This window comes from Aphis gossypii, chromosome 1 (assembly GCF_020184175.1).
Source record: "Aphis gossypii isolate Hap1 chromosome 1, ASM2018417v2, whole genome shotgun sequence".
Taxonomy (NCBI): domain Eukaryota; kingdom Metazoa; phylum Arthropoda; class Insecta; order Hemiptera; family Aphididae; genus Aphis; species Aphis gossypii.
Window position 1 is genome coordinate 6,246,849 of NC_065530.1, and position 20,870 is coordinate 6,267,718.

The window sequence follows — 20,870 nt, forward strand, 5'->3', positions numbered from 1 at the left end:
CGTAAACTTTACTATTAATAATTATCAAATTATTTAAATTAGAAAATCCTTTAAAGAGTTCACATATGATTGTTGTTGTTAATATGTGCCTGCCTATTACAAAAATATTACGTATTTTAGTGTAATAACGGGTAATTGTTGTTTTTTTAATAGGGTTTTCTGTATGTGAGAATCAAATTAAAATAAATCCATTTTTTACATAAAAATAATAGTACAATTCAAACTAGATAGCTTTCTAAGTTGTTATAAATAAAATAAATTAAATAAATAAAATCATTTTTCAAGTATTGTGTAAAAATGTCTTACACAATTATTTCATTTTAAAATAGTCTATATAAAACTAACTTAAAATCTAACTATTTAAACTCTAAAGTGAATATCTTTACATATAATTATATACAAAATGAAACAGGAAAATTAAAGCAAGATGGCTAAGCTCATCTCCGCCCCCCTCCTCTTCAACAATGTCTGGGGTAACATAAATTCATAATATTCGTTTACTCCTATAGGCTATAGTATTATATATTAATAAAGACAAGTGTGCCTCGTAAAATGCTATCGATCTACGTCCTTGATTTTTTAATATTACGGACAATATAATATTTATAATATTGTCTTTATTATAATGACATAAGCTGCGCGACTTCAATATTAAACCCTAACCCTTTTCACGACATAACATAAACAATAATAAGTAATAACATTTACTACATTTTATGTATATATTTTTTTGTTTTGTTACCTATTATTTCATATTTTTCTCCACAATCATAAGAAACGTGATTGTTTCAAGAATGTAGTGTACCTACCTATATTAGAAACTGGCAGGCGTATTAGGTTTCCGTGTCTATCAAAACAATATTACCGCTGGTTATCACGATTCTCATTGCTGAACGATATAATAACTAATATATAATATATTTTCACGACAATGTTTTGAATTATATATGCACCGCAGTGTTCTATAACCGTTATAATGTGTCTGTACATATAGCATAGACTGCAATATGTACAACCGAATGCTTGCCGATATATACGGGTGTTAGTACTCGGCGTAATATTATGTATAATGCATACTGTATATAAAATATAATATAAAACGGGGGTGGCCAAATTGCGGCTCGCGAGCCATAGTGACTTTCGTCATAGTCAGATGTGGCTCGCGTCTTATTTGTAAAATCAAAATTTACTTACTATTGTTTAAATTTTAATTTTTTTGATAAGCGTTTATTAAAATTTATCAAATTATATAAAATATATTTATAAACATTTTGGCTCTTGGCATAATTTTATTTGTCCGTGTGACTCGCAAACACGTTGATGTTGCACACTCTTGGTATATAACATTATATTAATAATATTATAATCGTAAAAAAACTTTTTTTCTCATACATGAGATTAAAACTTTATACTTACCCAGAGCGGGAATTTCTTTCGGTAATGCTGCCTGTATTTCACACGCCCCGCAGCTGCGGTTTCCATATATCACGCAACTCACGGGAAATCGCGAATATGAAACATGTAGTTTCTAATAAAATATCTATTAAAAGTATAGTAAATATTTTGAACAAATAATGAATAATACAATTTTTCACCATTTCATAATGTCATATTTGATTGTTTTGTAATCATACTTTAATTTTTATATTTATGTATTCGCCCTCGTTTTCTTTTTTTAGAGTTTTTAATGATTTAATCATCCTAATCCTGACAATTATAATACGTTATTTTACTTTTACTATGTTATTAAATCATGATATAAACGTGCATAATCGTATACTGAAGAATCTAGTTGGAGTTCAAGCAGACATTTGTCATCATCTAACAATCTAACGAAAGTTTGAAACGACGCCCCTGCAGCAAACTCGTAGTACAGGGAGAAAGGGGTTGACAGTGATACGTCGTAATAACACAATATAATACCGAATAATATTTTACGACGTGATGGGTTTTCACTTTTGCCGGCAAGTTACGTGTATTATGCACGCCACGGAGGGCCGGATTATATTATTTATAATATATCGGAATACGATATAATATAATAGATCCCGAGGCGTATGTATGGGTTTCTATTCCGGCGCGAAGTACCTAAATGCCCGAGGCTATCTCGATTTCCATTCGGCATGAGGCTTTCGTCGGAAATAATATGCGTACACCTCGGGGTCCGATCGTCAGACACATTACATTTATTGCATATTATTATTACCGTATGTGTGCATATATGAGAGCTCGGCGCGTTTAATGTAGTAATAGTGCGTAGGACCCCAGGCCAGAGTGGACCGTCGGTGAAATTACCGTTAAATTACGCGATCGGTGCCCGCAGCCACGACACCCCTTTCACTCTCTTCCTGTTTACGGACGACGTATCGAAATATTTTTAATTCTGTATGTACGTTGTTTTTTGTTGTTGTTTTTTCCATCATCTGAAATGCCCATGACTGTTCCGCAGACGAATAGCGCGCAGGGCATCAACCTTCACATTTCACCTGAACGTCGATCAAATTAGTATACAAGTTATGATTATCCGCAACGATTGTCATTTATATATTATTAATTATTATGTATTACTTTCTCTCGCTCCCATCTTCCGCAGCACTACAGATATGACGATAACGTGCAGCGTGTTATATCGACGGCCGCGGATGATCGCGAAACGACGGTGACGCATCACATAATAGAGCACTCGATTAGGTTATAAGATTGTATTAAAAATTCTTCTTCCATAAAATAATACATAGATAGTACTTGACGTATTACAGTTAATTGTAATTTGTATTTTATATACATTTTGCAGAGAAACACTTAGATAAAAAAAAATTGCTCGTAGCGATCCTGTTCTTGGCATTTTATAACCGTAGACTACATGCAGAGTAAACTATATAGGTATTTGGCGGTAACTGTATAGTGAATATAAATTGCGGCTTTTTATCGTTGGACAATTTGTTTTATTTCGGTTTATATACCTATTATAATACTCGTACATAAGTTGGCCTCCATATTCGACAATATAACTATACCGCAATGTCAGCAAACGATATTCCAACTTTTTATTATATACCTACGGGATTAGTTGAAATAATGAAATTCACATAGTTAAATTAAAACATTATATTATACACGATTACTTACGAAATGTTAGGATTACTACTGTATTTACTTATTAACAGTGGAAAAATTAAAATAGTATATATTTGAATGGTTAGTGCAATTTATAAAATTACTGTAAGAAAATAACCAGTTTACTATGCTCATCCATAAATCGGTGTAGGTACGTAGAAATGTTGGTCACATGAGTCACATGACTAAATTGTTGCCAATAGTAGACATTGCAGTTTAACTGCAAAAATATGCCACGGTGAAATTATTGTCAACAATTTTTATAAGAAAAAATTACCCATTGCAGAGTGCATAAATGTTAAAAAAAAATCTAACCATCTAACATACATTATATTATAATGCCTACATTAAAATTGACAAATCTTTTATGAATTATTCAAGCTAGTATAATAAAACTGTCAACTATTATAATGATCTATAAATATTAAATATATCATGTTTCTAAAAGTAGGTATGCTCTATAATAGCATTACCGGCTATTAAGAAAAATAGGTAAATAAATTGCACAATTTTCCTCGTTAATCTTCATTAATCTATATAGTTTTAACTTTAAGTAAGTATAAAATTATCTCTACTTGATTATAGATGTATAAAACAAGTTTTCTTATGAAAAATAATCTATACTAATAGAAAATTATAATTATAATTAAACCATTAATTGACATTTTTACAAAACTATAAATTGTTATGAATTTATAATGAAATAAATGATGCATTGATATTTATAATCAATTATGAAGAATTTTATTTTTTGTATAAACGTATTGCCATAATATAAACCTGTCATGTATAAAAATTATGTTATCAAATTTTGCTGAATTAGGTGTATATTGACCTGAATATTGAGTAATTATATTATTAAATCGAATACAATTATTAATTATACATGTATATTGTGTGTGACAGTTATTTAAATATTGATATAGTATTCCGGATACTGGAATATCGAGTATTATGATTGAACAATATTTTTTTAAATAAAACATAATAATATTATATCATCAGTGCACAATAATTATTGTGTGTAGTATATTTTTTCAAAACCAACCTCTTTGTTAACGACGATGTTACACATAAACCACATTCTGCACTTTTATCGTAAAAAATTCTGTTTCAAACTGTTTTATCGCATTGATACGGATTAGATAAGGAAATTGTCCGTGATACCGGTCGGATTGCAGTATTACACAAAATAGATGCGGGCAGAGCCGGCTGTAATAATAAGTAATGTAACTTACGATATCTATGACAATTTAATATCTCAACTCGTGTGATAAAAACATTTTTACTTATAAGTTACTTATTTACCTTAGTTAAGGCCACAGTATGTATTGTATAACAATAGGTATACTGTTTCTTTACAACCCATATTTTTACTATACAAACTAAGTAGTGAAAATTAATACAGAACGCGCGCGCGCTCGTAAATAAATATGCTAATATTAGAACAAATTCACATTGCTCATAGGTGTACGTCATATACCACTGTGAAAAAATGTAAGAAAGTGTTCGTGTATTAGTCATTCGACGTTTTATTGAACAAGCACAGAACAGGTGTTTCGTCCCGGTCGATCATCGCATAAAACATTGTGTTTAAGTGTACCCCAAGTGTGCCTATTGGCACATAGTACAATATATACAATACAATTATATAAACGAAAAATAATTTTGTAATCTCTCAAAATGAAATTGTTGTACTATATAATTATCGTGTATCTACAAAATAAAGTAACTATATAATACGATGTTCATAATAAAAGTATATACCTATAATAGTCTATTCCATTATTATGCCTAACCACGAACAGTATATATAATATTTTTTACAAAAGCTACATAAAATACGGAATACCTATTATAGTTGTTATCATTTCGAGACAGTATGTTAAGGTTGTCGTCTCTTCATATCCATGTCACTAGCACTGAATTTTCCGACGAATTCACATAGAAGTTAAAACTATTATACACACAGAACCGTCATCTACAGCAACGTATGGTTGTATATACGTTTTCCGTGGTTCCGGAAAAACGCGCACTAACAGTGTTTTCGAGAACAGTTTTAAATAAATATATATAGAGGTAGCACCGGGAGAATATAATTTGCATAGAGCGGAAGCTGACTGTTTAATTGCTAATCGTGTACCTCCTGCTCGCGATAATAAATATAATATACAGAGTGATTCGCCTAATATGCTTATCTAAATTTTATGCTCTAACTACCCGTGAATTTATTGAAGTTCTGATTTTTAGACTTTTTTAGTATTCTTAAAGAGACAATATTTTTAAATGCTAATAGATTTTTTTACTTCGATTTTTCCAAAACTCACACATATTATAATATTATCTTAGTTAATGCAATAAGTTCTGATTTGTACTGTTAAAGATGTGTATAAATCTGTTTATCTGTTTCTACAAGGAACCTGTAATATATATTATATTATACTACCTATAGCATATATAAAGATGCATTTTTGGACCCTACCTTGCGTGACTCGTAATCCTCGGGAAACATGTGGGCATACGCATCGCCGGGACAGAATTGATTAAATCGAGACTCGTATCACTTGTACAAATGTTTAATGTAAACTTTAAGTTTACAAATTACACTACATACGCACTCTTAGACAGAAAATCGGTGCGATCGAGAATCAACCGCTTATAGAAAAACGAAAATTCCATATAAGATTGATCGATGAAAAGTATCATGAGTTTTATACTTCAAACAATACAAATCGTCTATGTACTTTCCACGTTTGAGCCACGCAAGTTTAGAACCTCATTGGATCTTGATAATAAATGTTTCAGCGATAACTTTCCGTCCGTGAATTTGATATAGTGAGGTTCATAAACCATGTCTCTTTGTATGCAGACAATTGGTAAAATCGATGTATACTATCGTCCCATAATATCATTGTAAACGGTATATATTTTGTAACAAGCCACGGATAACCGCGTTATTTTTTGTTTAATTTTGTCAAATATATTTGTCAGTCTTAACCATCCAGGTTTTTTGGGTCAATTTTTCCAGAATCTCGAGCCGAGTAACTCATAAGGATACGATTCACTTTATATGTCATTTTTATTTTGTAAAAATTCAAATATAAATAGCGACAATTACTACGACTATACGACGCTAACATTTGAATGCGTATCGTATTTGTGTTTGTGATGAGTGTATATTTTAAAAGTTTGGAAAATCCAAATAAATACCGTGGTAAAATAGTTGGTATTGACCTAGTACCCCATGGTCTTCATTTCTATTAAATCCTTACTAAATCAAAATAGGTCTATCGGTTTGATTTGAAATAAAGTATATTTTTATGATTTAATCTTCTGACATAATATATAGGTACTTATTATATTTTGACTGAGTTGCATAAAATATATTTACACCGTTACATCCCCGACAATAAATATCTAGTAACGACACTTGTCACACAATATATTATATACCTACCATAAGGCAGAATTGATATAAATATATAGTTACAGATTAAAGGGTGGGTTAAGATAAAAAAAAATCGCTTCCTTCTGCAACTTTAAAAGTACTATTATAAGTATCTCGACCAGCCAACCCAAGAAGAAATGCAAATTTTGTAGTATTTATTGAATTTCAATAATATATGTACCTATAGGTGTAATATTATGTAATAATGTAATTGGTTATAATAATTATAACAGTAGTCTTACGGGAGGGAGGACGTTTAAAAGACACTATACGGGTACACGGAAGAACGAGTGAAATTTTTTCGTGTGTGGGCTTGCGTACGAGTCACGGCGGAAAAGAGAAAGAATTTAAGAAAAAAAATTGAAATACCCGCCAACGACAATATTATTATTTATTATAATATAATATTATGTGTTACGAATACTTGTCGTTATTTATTGCGATCGCGCGGCGAGCCGAGACGCGACGGCGACTAACGCTGGCGAGTCAAGCGATTGCAACGGCGGCGACGTTCGTTTCCGCAGCCGCTAGCGTGTTTGGCGGGGAGCGTAGCTCGGCGGTGCAATAGCGCGCGTCTCTCGCACTCCATCTCTATCGCTCTCACTCACTCTCTCTCGGTGTGTCTCACTCGCTCTCTCAGTCAATCACTCTCTCGGTCTCTCACTTATTCTCAGTCGCATAATAACGGTCTCTCGCCGGAACCGACCCGGTAACGGAACACACACGCAACACGCGTCTCACCGTGTGTTGTACAGTACGCGCGGCGTTCCTTCCGAAACAAACAACGACTGCGCCGCGCTATCGGCGGTCATCACGTGTCTCGTTTCCGCCGCGGTCGTGTCGTTCCTTATCCGCGGGCGCGTGTGCGATATCGCGTATATCGCGCAAAGTTCGTGTGCGGTTATATAGGCGAGTGTTTGTCTGGAGATTTCCATTTTTCCGCGAAAACCGTCCCAAGTGCCGTTCTGGAAATACCCGAACGTCGTTCGTGTGATATTGTCGAAGAGTGTTCCGTGATCGTACTTGTCGGTCGGTCTTAAAACGATATATTTCGTACGACAACGGCGAGAGAACCATTATTGCTTTTAACTATGGATTTTACGAGGATACATTGGAAAATGTCGAGGTATTTTCGTATTATTTATTTTCTGAAAATTCGTGTAGGTAGATCTGTCAGAAAAGTATATACGGTATATTACGTCCGTGGACGTGTTCACGCGTGAAGTTGAGCACCGAATCTGCAGTTAAATCGATTCGAAAATTATGACAATATACGTATAATATACTATACGGCAAACAAGTAGTTGTAAATATTGAATTTTAGAATTTGTTAGAAATACATTTAATAAGTCATCAAAATAAACGTTATAAAACTTTAAAACCCATTTGCTAGGAGGAAGAATTCACACAGCCCCGACTTGATAGTTTAATTGATTCGGAAAATGTGATGCTAATCTTTTGAAAATCAATTATAAATAAGTAATAATTTATTTTTATGGTAAATAATAATTTTAAATTATTTATTTAATAGAAGTATAGAATTAGAATTTATAGAATTTATAAATTAATATTATTTTTTTGACCAAGTTCTTTTGGCCAGAAATAACTATCGGCTTATAATACTATCACTTTTATTGTAAGTCTTATTTAAAATTTCTTAAAACTGATTTTCAATTGTTTTACAATTCATTTATAAAATATTAGCATCTATTTACCTAAGAGATGTATTAATTGTTATCGTAATTTTCTAAAATAGCTAAATATTGAATTGTCAAATATCGGAAAAAATTAAACCATAATATTATTGAAATGATAAATAAAATTAATTATTATTTTAAATAGTTTTGAGACCCAGTTAACAGTATTGGGGGGTACGCTTTTGTCAGAAATACAAGTAACAATATTGAGATTTTGCTCTTATTATAAAACCGGAAGGCAGAAAATTACTTAATATTAAAATATATTGTAAATGTTCGTAAAAGTTTGTAAACGTTCTTCATTCGAAATACGCATATGTATTAAATATATTAAATTCATAATCAATATAGCAGTATGCAACACAGGTTCCATTGCGTTCAGGTAAAACCTTACCTTCAAAACAAGTGTTTAAAAAATATTACGAATTATATAGTTAGTGTGATTTCATTTAAAATATTTAGTAAAATTATTAATTACTAATTACATTATTACTAAAATGCCTATAATATAATAATATTTATAATATTAATATAAAATAATATAAAAAATCATTATACATTTTGGATAATTTTTAGATTACTTCAAATTAAACAGATTTATTTCCATAGGTGTGATATATTTTTACTATGTATATATTATATAGCATTTTATTCATCAAATGACTATTCGAGTGTCTAAAATACTAAATAATCAACACTATAATATAGAAATTTACTTTTATAAACCATATTAATAACGGTATATACATTAATTAATAATTATAATAGTACATGTGGTGAAATCGATAGAAATATGTACATAATATAATATAAACGTGAATATAATCATTATTATGTTATTAGTATTTTAGAAACACAATTGGCGGGATATTTTTTAACACGTTTCTTACTGATCAAATTGTGTATAACACGGCTATTATTCTTATATTTAAAATAATTCCTTATACTTATTTTATAATAAACAATATAAGGACTTATACGAGGCTATTTAATATTGAACTTCTTTCAAACGTTGTATACAATATCTCAATCCGACACACTCCGTGATAAATTATGAGGACTATATTTCTATATATTCGATATAATCTACATTTGATATCGAGTCAATATATATTTTGATTGCTAAAAATATCGTAGTCACCATCCGGTTTAAAATATTCCATTCATCGCTGTATGATAGTAATAAAATGTACGAGATAAATTATTTACAACGTAATAATAATTATAATGTTATTATACGTGTCGTAAAGTAACTATTACCCGAACTCAACGAATGCAATTTTATTTCACATTACCTGATTAGTATGTTGCATACTTGTTTTTATTTTCTATTTACTCGAACCAAATTTTTATTTTACCACTAATATGATAATAATAATTATTATTGACCAATTATAATTACTATGAAAAGCATTCAATGGAAAATTTAAAACTAGATTTATTAAATTAGTGGACGCTTTAGGACAATAGTACAATGAAAACGATAACTCGTTGTAAAAACAATTTTCAATGAAATTCAAGCGTTAACTATAATTATACTTCAACCATTATAACATAGATCGTATATTTTAAATGTTAAACCAATATGGAGAATGTGATTAAGGATAGCTTTTATATTATGACAAATTTATAACATTATAAGATGAAATAGTTATATTAATACTTGAAAATTTAGATGATCGAGAGAGAAAAAAGGTATTTTAAATTGAGTCTTGTGAGGGAGAGAGCTGCTCTTGATCATTACTATTATTTTGTGAAATCTAATGCGGTCTCGCCACTGTTAGGCGGAGTACAGTACATGATGGACTGTGATTGTGCCCCAGGTAAAATGCCCGATTAGATAGAGAATCATGGTTATTACTTACGTAGCCAATTATTCAATAAATGTGTGGTTAATATTTATAAGAACCGAAACTGCGAAAGAATGGGGATGCGATAAAAATCGTTTTTTGAAAACAAAGGTGTGGGACACTGGAAGATTTTTTCATTCGAGCTTACTTTATTCATAAAATATATCATACATATAAAAATTATAAAACAGTACACAATAACTTACCTACAGTGATTATTATTCTAGGATAATGAGGCGTTGAAGCCCATTAATAGGTTATCAATACTAACCTATATTAGTATTGATTTTTAAAATAAAAATTAAGAATAACCATCTCAGACGCATGTATCGAATCTATGTATTTAAATTATAAATGTACCCTCGTTACCAAAATCTGATCAACAAAGGTTTACAAAAACCACTATAATTATGTAGATTTAAATACTCAATAATAAATACCTTTTGATTGATCAACTACACAATCCCACACCGTCGTCGTCTCGTCGATTATTACTTAATTTTATTTCGTCATTTGTTTCCACATAGATGAAGATCCGAGCTTCGGTGTAACTCGCTGCGCACAAAGAACGAGGCTGAGACGCTTCGTTGTGCCCTGTTCAATCACAACGCTGCCACACAGTCAGACAGCCACTCGCTGCAGCGATGGGCAATTCGAACAGTCACGGCAGCAGCACGTCGTACGCGACAGGCGGCGACGTGCGTTCGATACCGCCACACTCGTGGGCTTACTCGTTCCCGCGGTCACAGTACTTCAGGCCACCAACCACCGGACCCAAAGTGTTGCCGGTGCACTTACCGGGCCAACAACGACCACGGCTCAGGGCCACCGAAAATGGGTCCATGCTGCATACGGCCGGAACCATAAACAGTAAACGGCCATACGAATATCTGCACCGGGACGACGTAAGTACAATAATTACAATGTACCTATTGTAACTACCTTCGCTATTATTTTTTTCCGATTAAAGTACTCCTGTTTATGCTCGAAAAAGTATCACAGTTGGCAAGTATAATATGCAGTAAAAATCATAAAAATTTGGAAAAATATGTACGCTTACTCATAAAATTAGTTCAAATTTAATTTATTAACTTAATTGCATATTCAATGCAAATCAAATTATTTCTTTAATGAAATCGCTTAACAATATTATAAACATTAAATGTAATTTTCTATTAAGAATAATAATCGATTATTAAAATTGATATTAATAATGTATCAACCGAAAAACAATTGATTTGTAAATATTTTATTCAAATTGTTATTTCTGGTTGGCAATTACTCTAATAAATATATATATATATAATTATTATAATTCATTATTAATCTTTACACTTTCTTACGTCCTAATTTAGAGTAATTACTAATATAGAACTTTAAAGCTCAGAATATATAAGGTGGTCTAAGAAACACCTAGATTATAAATGCTTCATTTAACTATTCAAGCTAGTCACTTTTTGGTATTTATAGTTTTAAATAAATAAATGTATTAAATTAATATACGTGTTTCGTTTAGTATAAACTATCTATATAACTAGTTATTACCCTTGAGTATGGTACATATAATATATTCTCTCCGTAGTTATTATGGGATTATTAAAAAAATACTATAATGCCTATACTATTTATATTTACACACTTCTTATTTTTTAAGTATTCGATATTAATACAAAAATAATTGTATTTAATTTATACAATTTTTATATTTGATTGTATGTTTTATTATTTTTTTACCTAACAGTAAAATAAAATAAAATAAATATCGCATTGAAGAAAAATAGTACCGATCAATCTTTCACTTAATTAATTGATTCTATAAATATCATGACCATGAACTCGTTATTTAAAAATAAAATCGTAAAAATAATATAAATCCTTGAAATTAAAGGATATATACATATTACATAATATTATCATGTTATAATAAAATACGTATAAATTATAGTATATTATTATAATGATTGATAACTAAAAAATAGAGTTTTGATACCTTACACATTTCACCTAAACACACGTGTACCACGTTTGCCTATCTAAAACTCCCTTTTACAAATAATTGATACAAAATATTATCTAAAGTCTCGAGTAATTTTATATATTATTATAATATGTAATAAATAATTGTGTTTTTAAAACCATTCATTGTTACAAAAACAAAATTGTTCAAATTTGTTAGAAATTTTAACCGTTTAATTAAATTTTTATGGACGATAACTGCTACAATGATAATTTTTAATATACTACACAAGTTAACTATTATAATTTGAGATATTCCTCGATCTATTTTTAATTAAAATATTGATATTATAAATTGTAAAAACAATTAATTTAAATAAAATTTGACTGAAACTTAAATACATTACCTAAATGGTATTTATTAGAACTTGTATTTAATAATACAAATAATATTTAAATTTAATTTAAATTTAAAAAAAATTGTAAAATGTACTTATTAATACACATATTATATTATAAAAACGTGAGTTAAATATCTGCATGAATATTTTTGTGTGAACATTTTTAAATTTAAAATAATTAAATATTTTTTTTAATGAAGGTCGCAATAAAGTTTCAATAATTAAAAAATGTTATTTTAGATCCAACATGGATATGGGTACGAGATTCAAAGACACGTTCCTAGAGATGGAAGGCGAGACCGTATGGGGTACAATATGTATACAAGTGAACCGGACTTACGGTTTTCAGACTCCCGTCAACTGCCACCAATGAGTTACCAACATCATCACAATCATGGAGACAATGGTGCTGTCAAAGGCAGGATGTCTCGATCTAAAAAAAAGTATAGAGCTCCTCAAGTGCCACCATCATCGTCACATCATAACGGGGTGAGTACAATAAGTTAATATAGTATTATAGTTAATATTATATTTCGATTTTAGAAATAATTCTGTATATTTTAAGACATATCTATAATAAAACTAATTACTACTATTATGTAATTACGTTAAATATAATGAATTTGTATTATTTTTTTTTTTTTAATTTTACAACTAAAATATTACTCGAAATATATAGGTATATACATTTTATATAGATTATGGATGTAAATGAGTAGAGGACTTAAACATTTAGCAAACTGATATTATAGTACGTTATACACATTTCCTAAATAAAATTTCCTCCAGTCATTAAATAACTTTATATCTTGATTTACCCATTCAGTTTAATAAAATATCGGTATCTTTATCTAAGTTACATGTTTTTACATTTCATAGATGGATAGCTCTTCGCCGGACTCCTATCAACATTGGGAAAACCACAGGGATAATAGTAGATCTAGTCAAAATAATGGTATGCCGAGATTGAGGTTATTTAAGACTAGAGCTGAGACAAAACGTAAGATCAGCAGAGACGAATTAAAAAACGCAGAGTTTCAGCCTGAAGTTAAGCCACAACCTAGCAATCTACATCGAAGCATGTCTTCTCCACAATTTCAAGTGAGTTGACTTTTATTGTATTTTTAATGAAAGATTTAGTTTTGAAAAGATTCATTTTGATTGCTAGTCCATGTCGTATTTTCTTTATTGTATGGAAAAAACTTGTTATAATATATAGTATGAATCACGATACTATAATCATAACGTTTATGTTTTTCCTTTTTTTAATCTTGACATACCTACGCAGATATATGTTGTATCTAATTAACAACAGAAATAACCTCAAAAAAAAAAAAAATCTGAAATTATGATTTACACTACAGGTCCGATTACACTAAAAAAAATCACTATAAATACTAGGTACTAATTGCATACTATTTTCCGATAATCTACCGCAAAAACTAAGTTATTTATATCGTATCAAAACAATATATCAAAGTAATAAATTATTTAATATTGGAATTACCTTAATACTTATTTTGCCTTTTAGATAGGTATTTTAGATTGTAAATCTATATCTTTAGATTAATAGAAATTAAAATAAATATTTTTGATTACTTATGATGTTGTAAATTACAGACTACTTTTTATCCTATATACATATTTATTTTATATTTTATGTTCATTGTTCAGTATATTCCAAAGTCCCTGCCCGAAATTTCTGTAGTATAATCCTATTTAAATCAATCTTATATTCAATAGGTAGTGAGTTTGAATATTTAACATTATTTGGGTCAATTATGTAATGCAAAATAACTATTAACAATATATTAACATAACTTATTAAAAGTTCACTTCATAATAGATTATTACAATTTAGAAAAAAAACTTAAACTAAAAAATATACTATATAAATATAAATCAATCTAACTGGCACGCATTGTAATAATAAGGTTTTTCGCTTTAACAATAAAAGCAAATCCTCGCATATTTTTTTAACATCATTAAACCTTCGCCACCCCTAAACAAAATGTTAGCGTCCAGCATGTTTGACCCCTTTGCATATTATACCTTGCTCTTAACAACGAGGCACTGCTTTGTATAACAATGTCGCAGCTGCTGATTTCCAAGGGGGGCGTCCTTTGTCGTACAGACCAGTTAGCATACAGTACTTACGCAATAGAGCAACAGAGCAGCTAGCTCAGATATAGGAATAATAGGAAATCTTCTGGCACGCGTCATATTGACCGTACCGGTTAGGTACCTAGGCGGCCATATTAATAACCCTATTAGATTTTTCATGCAGCAAAAAAAAAATCGCATTTATAAAGTAATTATTTTATTTGTTTATGAACTTAAAAAAAAAATAGGTACTACTACTGATCAATGATTATTATATAATACTCTGCTTTACTGTTCATATAAACTGCAATTATTGTTATTGTTATTATTATTTTCTCCAAACATCGGTCAAAATAGTCAACAATTAAGTATTTATTCATCTAAAGGTTTTTAATAACAACTTTAAATACTAACTTTATTAATCTTCATTTTGTAGGCTGAATTGAAACGTGTGACTGAAAGGCTGAGAGAAAAGGAATTCCGTCATCCACCCGTAGGTCGCGCTTCGGAAAGCTCGTCCAATCCGGCTTCCGAAGAACGTACGGTTGTGGTCGCTGACAGTGACAAACATCGCGAGAGCCCAGTGAATTCAAACAGACAACGATTAATGGCCGATCGAGCTAAAAGGATGTCCAGGTCGATACCAAATCTCGCTACAAAATCACAAGAAGACGATGATGTCCGATGCACGGGTGAGGGTTCGTCAGCCACAGGTTCCAACGACGAAAACAAGAGTCATGACAAGAAAGACAAACCAAAAACGAGGCATGCCCTATAAAAATAGTTAACGATTATTTTAATGATTCAATCATTTAATGTACTTTTTGTTGTTTAGCGTGCCAGATATTAAACCGAAAACTTTCTATTTCGGTATGAACGAATTCAACGATACGACAAAGATTAGTAGAACCTTAGAAGACGTAGATCGATTCGCTGAGAGCTTTAATAAAACGAACGCTTCACCTTCTGATAGTATTACTAGCAGTAACCCCACAGACGAGGTATATATCAAAGACGATTTTATTTCAGTAATCATTATTAACATGTGAATAATATTTTTAATCTTCACAAAGTTAAAATTCATATACATTCCGTAAGCTCAAAATTTAATCAATTTATTCATTTTTTTTTTTTTTTTTAATTAAATTAAATTTACATAATATTTTTATTATCACGAATATATATCTGTTTATTTTTACGTAATAAAAACAATTAAATATTTCCCCTTGCATATTTAAATTTTAGGTATAAGTTAGGAATATTTTATATCTATTTCACTATGACTAAAACTTAAAAGTATATTATTATTTTACATGCATATTTTAGAGCGGTGGTGACATATCTCTTCAACTAAGACCTACACTACCAAGAAAACAATTTGATATCCCTAGATTTAGTCCAACAGCTGCTTGGCGCTTGCTCACTGCTTTAGAAAGTCCTTCACCAGTTAGTCCTAACTGTAGCGGTGGAGAGGAAGATTTAATACCAATCATAGATCAACCTCATATATCTGGTGATAAATCCGGAGATAGTGGTATTTCTGGAGATGCTAGTCCTAATTCAGCTCATAATTCACAGGTAATACATAAATATAATCATTAAAAATATTCATTTATCATAAATTATAATATTATAATTTCTAGGTCGCTTGGACTCCACAGCAAGACTTGGAAGAAACAAGTTCAGATGGAGGATTGGATTCTGCACCAGTTTCACCTCAAAGTTTGGATACCACACAATTTTCAAGAACTCGTACAGTCGCTAAACCAAGTTTTTGTCTATCCCTACCTAGAGATGAAAGTACAGGAATTGATAAAAGATATGGACAATTAGTGAGTTTAAATATTAATAGTAATATGTTATGTGTAATAAGATAATAAAATGTATTGTGTCTCCTATAAAGAATGAAGATTTTTCACCGATGAACCCACCTAAATCTCATGGTTATTTCAAATCTAAGTTAAATAGAGGAAAAACATCGACAGATAGAAATAAATCACAGTTAGATGAAAACTGGGTGTTAAGTAGAAGTGTACCAGATTCATTGCATCAATCAGGTTTAGTTGGCAATTTTCCATCGCAAAATTGGAATCAGCTAGAATCTCAAAATGGAGAAGAACCTTCTGATGAAGAATTAGCTATGTCGTCTTTACCAAAATTTTCTTATTTAGCTGCAGGCAGACGAGCTATGTATTTACCAGAATATAAATCATTAAACTATTTATACCAAAAGTAAATTGAAATATCTAAACAACTGTTAATATAACTCTTTTTAAATAATAATATAATTCATAGGGATATAACAAATGTGTCTCCAAATAAAGCCATTGTATCAAAGTCATGTGAGGATCTCACAAGAGACGACCTGGAAGATGAAGAGTTACCAGACATGAATGAAAGAACAAAACAAAAAAAATCCACAAGTAAAAAGTTTGCATTTCAAAGTACAATTCGACAAATTGAACGGAAGAAAATTGCTGAAAAATTGTCAAAAGAAGCAGAATACAAAGGTAGTAAAAGATATGCACTTTCATATATATTTTTTAAATGATATGATTAAATTATAGAACGTCAAAGACTTAGTGAAATGGAAGCAATGCGTAGAGTGGAAGAAGAGTTTCAGCGAAAACGAGAAAGAGAGAAGGCAGATATTCGTCAACAGTTGAGACTGTATACCTTAACACAAGGTGATAGAGAACCAGCACAACCTCTTCCATCTAGTACTCAAGTACTCTCTGAATTTAGAGAGTCAAGGCGTGATTATAAAGATTTCAATTCTTCCAGGTAAAAATTATTTTATACCTACTGAAAATATTTATTAACAAATAAGTATATTTAACTAAGCTATTCATTTTAGAGTTGAACACGAACCTATTAATCGTTCAGAAACTCCAGTAAAAAAATCTACAACTGTGCATCCAAAAGTTGTGTACCAAATGCCTAAAAGTACTCCAGTATATGTGACACCAAATACTGTTCGTAAACAATGCAATGGAACTGAAAAGGGATCATCAACACCAACATCCGGAAATTACAGAAGAGACTTTGCTCAAGGGGCCCTTCCACATTCTGTGGCAAGTTCAGACTCAGAAGTGTCAGTGTCAATTACTCGACCAACTTCACGTACAAAACACAGAAGCAGGTATATAAATTATTAACTTATATCAGTTTTACCATAAACCATAGTTACTAGATGACTAAAATTAATAGTTAAATTACATACATATTACCTAAAAAAACAATATACTACTACTTAGTGAATTTGAAAAGCATGACTATTTAATTCAAATACCTACTTAATACTTAACAAAAACAAAATAATAATACAACAATTTAACAAAACTAATAAGTATATATTGACATAAAAATGTTGAACATATTAATGTTTATGACATCATTGTGTTTTGAACATATTTTAACAAATTAATTTACTCTAAACAATGTATATTTAGTATGACTTATAATTTCAAATTATTAGGGTTATGATAATAAACCATTATACAAAACCTAATATAACCATTAGGATAAGTATTAGAAATATTGAATTTTGGAAGAGGGATTAAACACTATAGATTTTTTTTAAATAAGGAATATTAGCTATTATATTACATATAAGCAAAATAACCATACTATAATAATTAGTTACAGATTTTAAGACAAATTTTAATAGACACAATATATCATTAAAAAAAATTTCAGTGATTTTTCTTTATTTTTTAAAGCTTTTTACAAACTTTAATGACTACTCCTGACAAACAAAATAAAAACCTAACAATTTCAACAACTTCTCACAGAGCTTCGATAAACTTAACAATAAATATTTTGTAAATGAAAATACTAACTACTATCATGCTTTGGTTAACAATTCTAACATAGGTTTTAGCAAGTATGGAGCTCGGGATTAAGTGTGTATTCTAGTCAACAAATATTCAAGTCACCATTTCACCAATATAGGTTGGTAGTAAATGTTGCTTGTTTCATCTAAAACTGTAGAATAATTGTGTTTTTATTTTGCACCTTTTAGATCAGCCAGTCCAATATCTGATCGAGAAAACAACGACATTGGAATAAATCTTGATTATATACATATTATAAAAAGCTTAAAGCAAAAACAAAATAACAAAACAGTAAATATCTTTAGAATTTTTTTTTTTTTGCATAAGCATTAAATATAATTAGTGATTTTTATTTTTATCAGGAATTAAATGAAGTTACCAATGAAAAGATTATTCCGACTAGTTCTATAGTCGGTATAAATTCTCTACAACCATTTATGAAAAATAAAAATTCAATGTACAAACCTATTGTTTTCAATCCGATAAACAAGAACAAATTTGCTCAACCATTGATGTAGATTTTTATAATATAGTTATTTACTTAATTTAAAATTTATTGTTATTTTATTTAAATTTAATAATTTACTTGACTAATTTTACTAGAATTAATTAGCTAATTTTTATATATACATATTTTATACATATAGTCATGATTAATTATTAATTAAATTAGTTAATCATGTAAATAGTAGTATTCGATAATTATATTTTGTATGTCAAATAAATTATATACCTAGTTTTAGTTAATCCAAATATTTTGTTTTTCACTTTAAGTGTTATTTATATTAATTTCAAGTTATTATGTCTCTTTCGATAATTGTTATCTTATTTTATTAAGTTAATAATGAAAATTAACAACATGTATAAATGATTCACACATGTTATTATTGTTAAAATTATCACTTTTTATTCAATTTAGATGTTATAAAATTAAAATACCTACTCCATGTTGATTGCCATAATAAAATTGTTTTAATACTTATATCCAATAATTGTATTTTATATTAATGATAAGTTATTGTTGAATATTGTATTTAGGCTATAATTACCTACTTATATTATACTTGGCACTTGCTTACATAAGACAATTCATGGCATATAAAATTAGTATAAAACAAAATACCTGATTAATTACTTAGGTAGTCCATGGAAGAGAATTACTTATATTTAGACATTAGAATACATTTCATGCTGTAATTATTTTTGAGATAGAAGAAAGTCTATTTACTAAACGCAAAAATAATGCAAGCAGAATACTTCTGCAACAATGGATTTTTGGAGGACTGTTATGAAAACTAAACAATGGTTTTTAGGTTGCTGATCAAACCATGTTTACGCTCCTCAGTGCAATATTGTTTAATATAAAAAAAGATGTAACAATTTATTGAAATAGTTGGAGGTCATACAATTTTAGGAAACTTGTAAAAGCTGATATTAAATATTTGATTGTAATCCATAACCCATTTGTTTGTATACTCTAAATATAAATAAATAAATAAATAAATAAATAAATGGTAAAACGAAAAATATCACGTCGCCATTTAAAATCATATTTAACTGAATTTATGTGGCAACAGAAGATAAAAGAATGTAAATTCACCAACATTTTTAAAACAATGAAAATTCAATTTCCTTCAGAAATTACTACTGAATCATTTATTATTGTAGTAAAACGTGTTCTGAGATTTAACATTTGTTACTTATTAAAAAAATTCAAAAAGAATTCAAATTTAAATATGATAAGGTAATATAAATAAAAATAGGGTGTATGATAATAGAAAAAGTTAAGTAAATTTTGGTAGTCTTAGATATTAATAGAGTTATGATGTTTCACAAAACAAAGTAGTCTTGTATAACAAAAAAGTACCATTTAAGTTAATAAAATGGATTTGGTCTTTCAATTTAATAATTAATTTAATATTTTTAGTACATATATTTATTAAATATATCATGGAATTTAAAAATATACTAAAAACAATAATTAAGGTTTACTTATAACCTAATCATACATCGAGCTTTTAAAAAAATTCTGTTTAATCATCATTAAACACTAAAAATTATTAAAAAAATTTATTTCTAAAAAAAAAAAATTCTTCAAAATAAAAATTTGACTAATAAATGAGCATTCAAAACTATTTCAAAATTAGTCCTAGTCCTACAACTTTAAAGTTGTCAAACTGTTATATCCTTTTGGTAATTTTGGCAAAAACTTGGTACATTTTTTTTACATGAGGTATAGACTATAAATACTGTATAGTAATGCAGAAGCCAGAAGGAATACTACCTTCTGTTTTAAGTAACAAAATACAATCAATATCAGTGTGCAACATTTTTCATTAGAATGAATTTTATTCATCATTAGCAATAGCAATCTAAAAATAATTTATCCTATAAATATAAATTACATTTTTTGAAGTTTGGAGTCAAGTAGTCAACACTTAACAGCCAACAATCACAAATAA

At 29.3% G+C, this 20,870-nt stretch overlaps 1 protein-coding gene across 3 annotated transcripts in view; it reads left to right on the forward strand.

The window, feature by feature from the left end:
• Window positions 1-19,390, forward strand: part of LOC114125619 (uncharacterized) — a 57,243-nt gene extending 37,853 nt beyond the window's left edge. Inside the window, exons 3-16 of one of the 3 annotated variants that reach the window (XR_003592533.2) lie at window positions 10,640-11,017; window positions 12,710-12,958; window positions 13,349-13,570; window positions 15,009-15,337; window positions 15,408-15,573; window positions 15,899-16,150; window positions 16,216-16,404; window positions 16,476-16,804; window positions 16,868-17,082; window positions 17,140-17,356; window positions 17,430-17,714; window positions 18,449-18,526; window positions 18,597-18,699; window positions 18,771-18,813. Coding sequence is in view for 2 of the 3 variants with exons in the window: in XM_027989348.2 (XP_027845149.2) it covers window positions 10,757-11,017; window positions 12,710-12,958; window positions 13,349-13,570; window positions 15,009-15,337; window positions 15,408-15,573; window positions 15,899-16,150; window positions 16,216-16,404; window positions 16,476-16,804; window positions 16,868-17,082; window positions 17,140-17,356; window positions 17,430-17,714; window positions 18,597-18,699; window positions 18,771-18,926 (2,973 nt within the window). In the remaining variant the exon portion in view is untranslated. Of the gene's footprint in view, window positions 1-7,259; window positions 7,692-10,639; window positions 11,018-12,709; window positions 12,959-13,348; window positions 13,571-15,008; window positions 15,338-15,407; window positions 15,574-15,898; window positions 16,151-16,215; window positions 16,405-16,475; window positions 16,805-16,867; window positions 17,083-17,139; window positions 17,357-17,429; window positions 17,715-18,448; window positions 18,527-18,596; window positions 18,700-18,770 lie in introns of those variants that run through there. The other 2 variants (XM_027989350.2, XM_027989348.2) reach the window with 2 other exon arrangements.
• The last annotated feature ends 1,480 nt before the right edge of the window (window positions 19,391-20,870 follow it).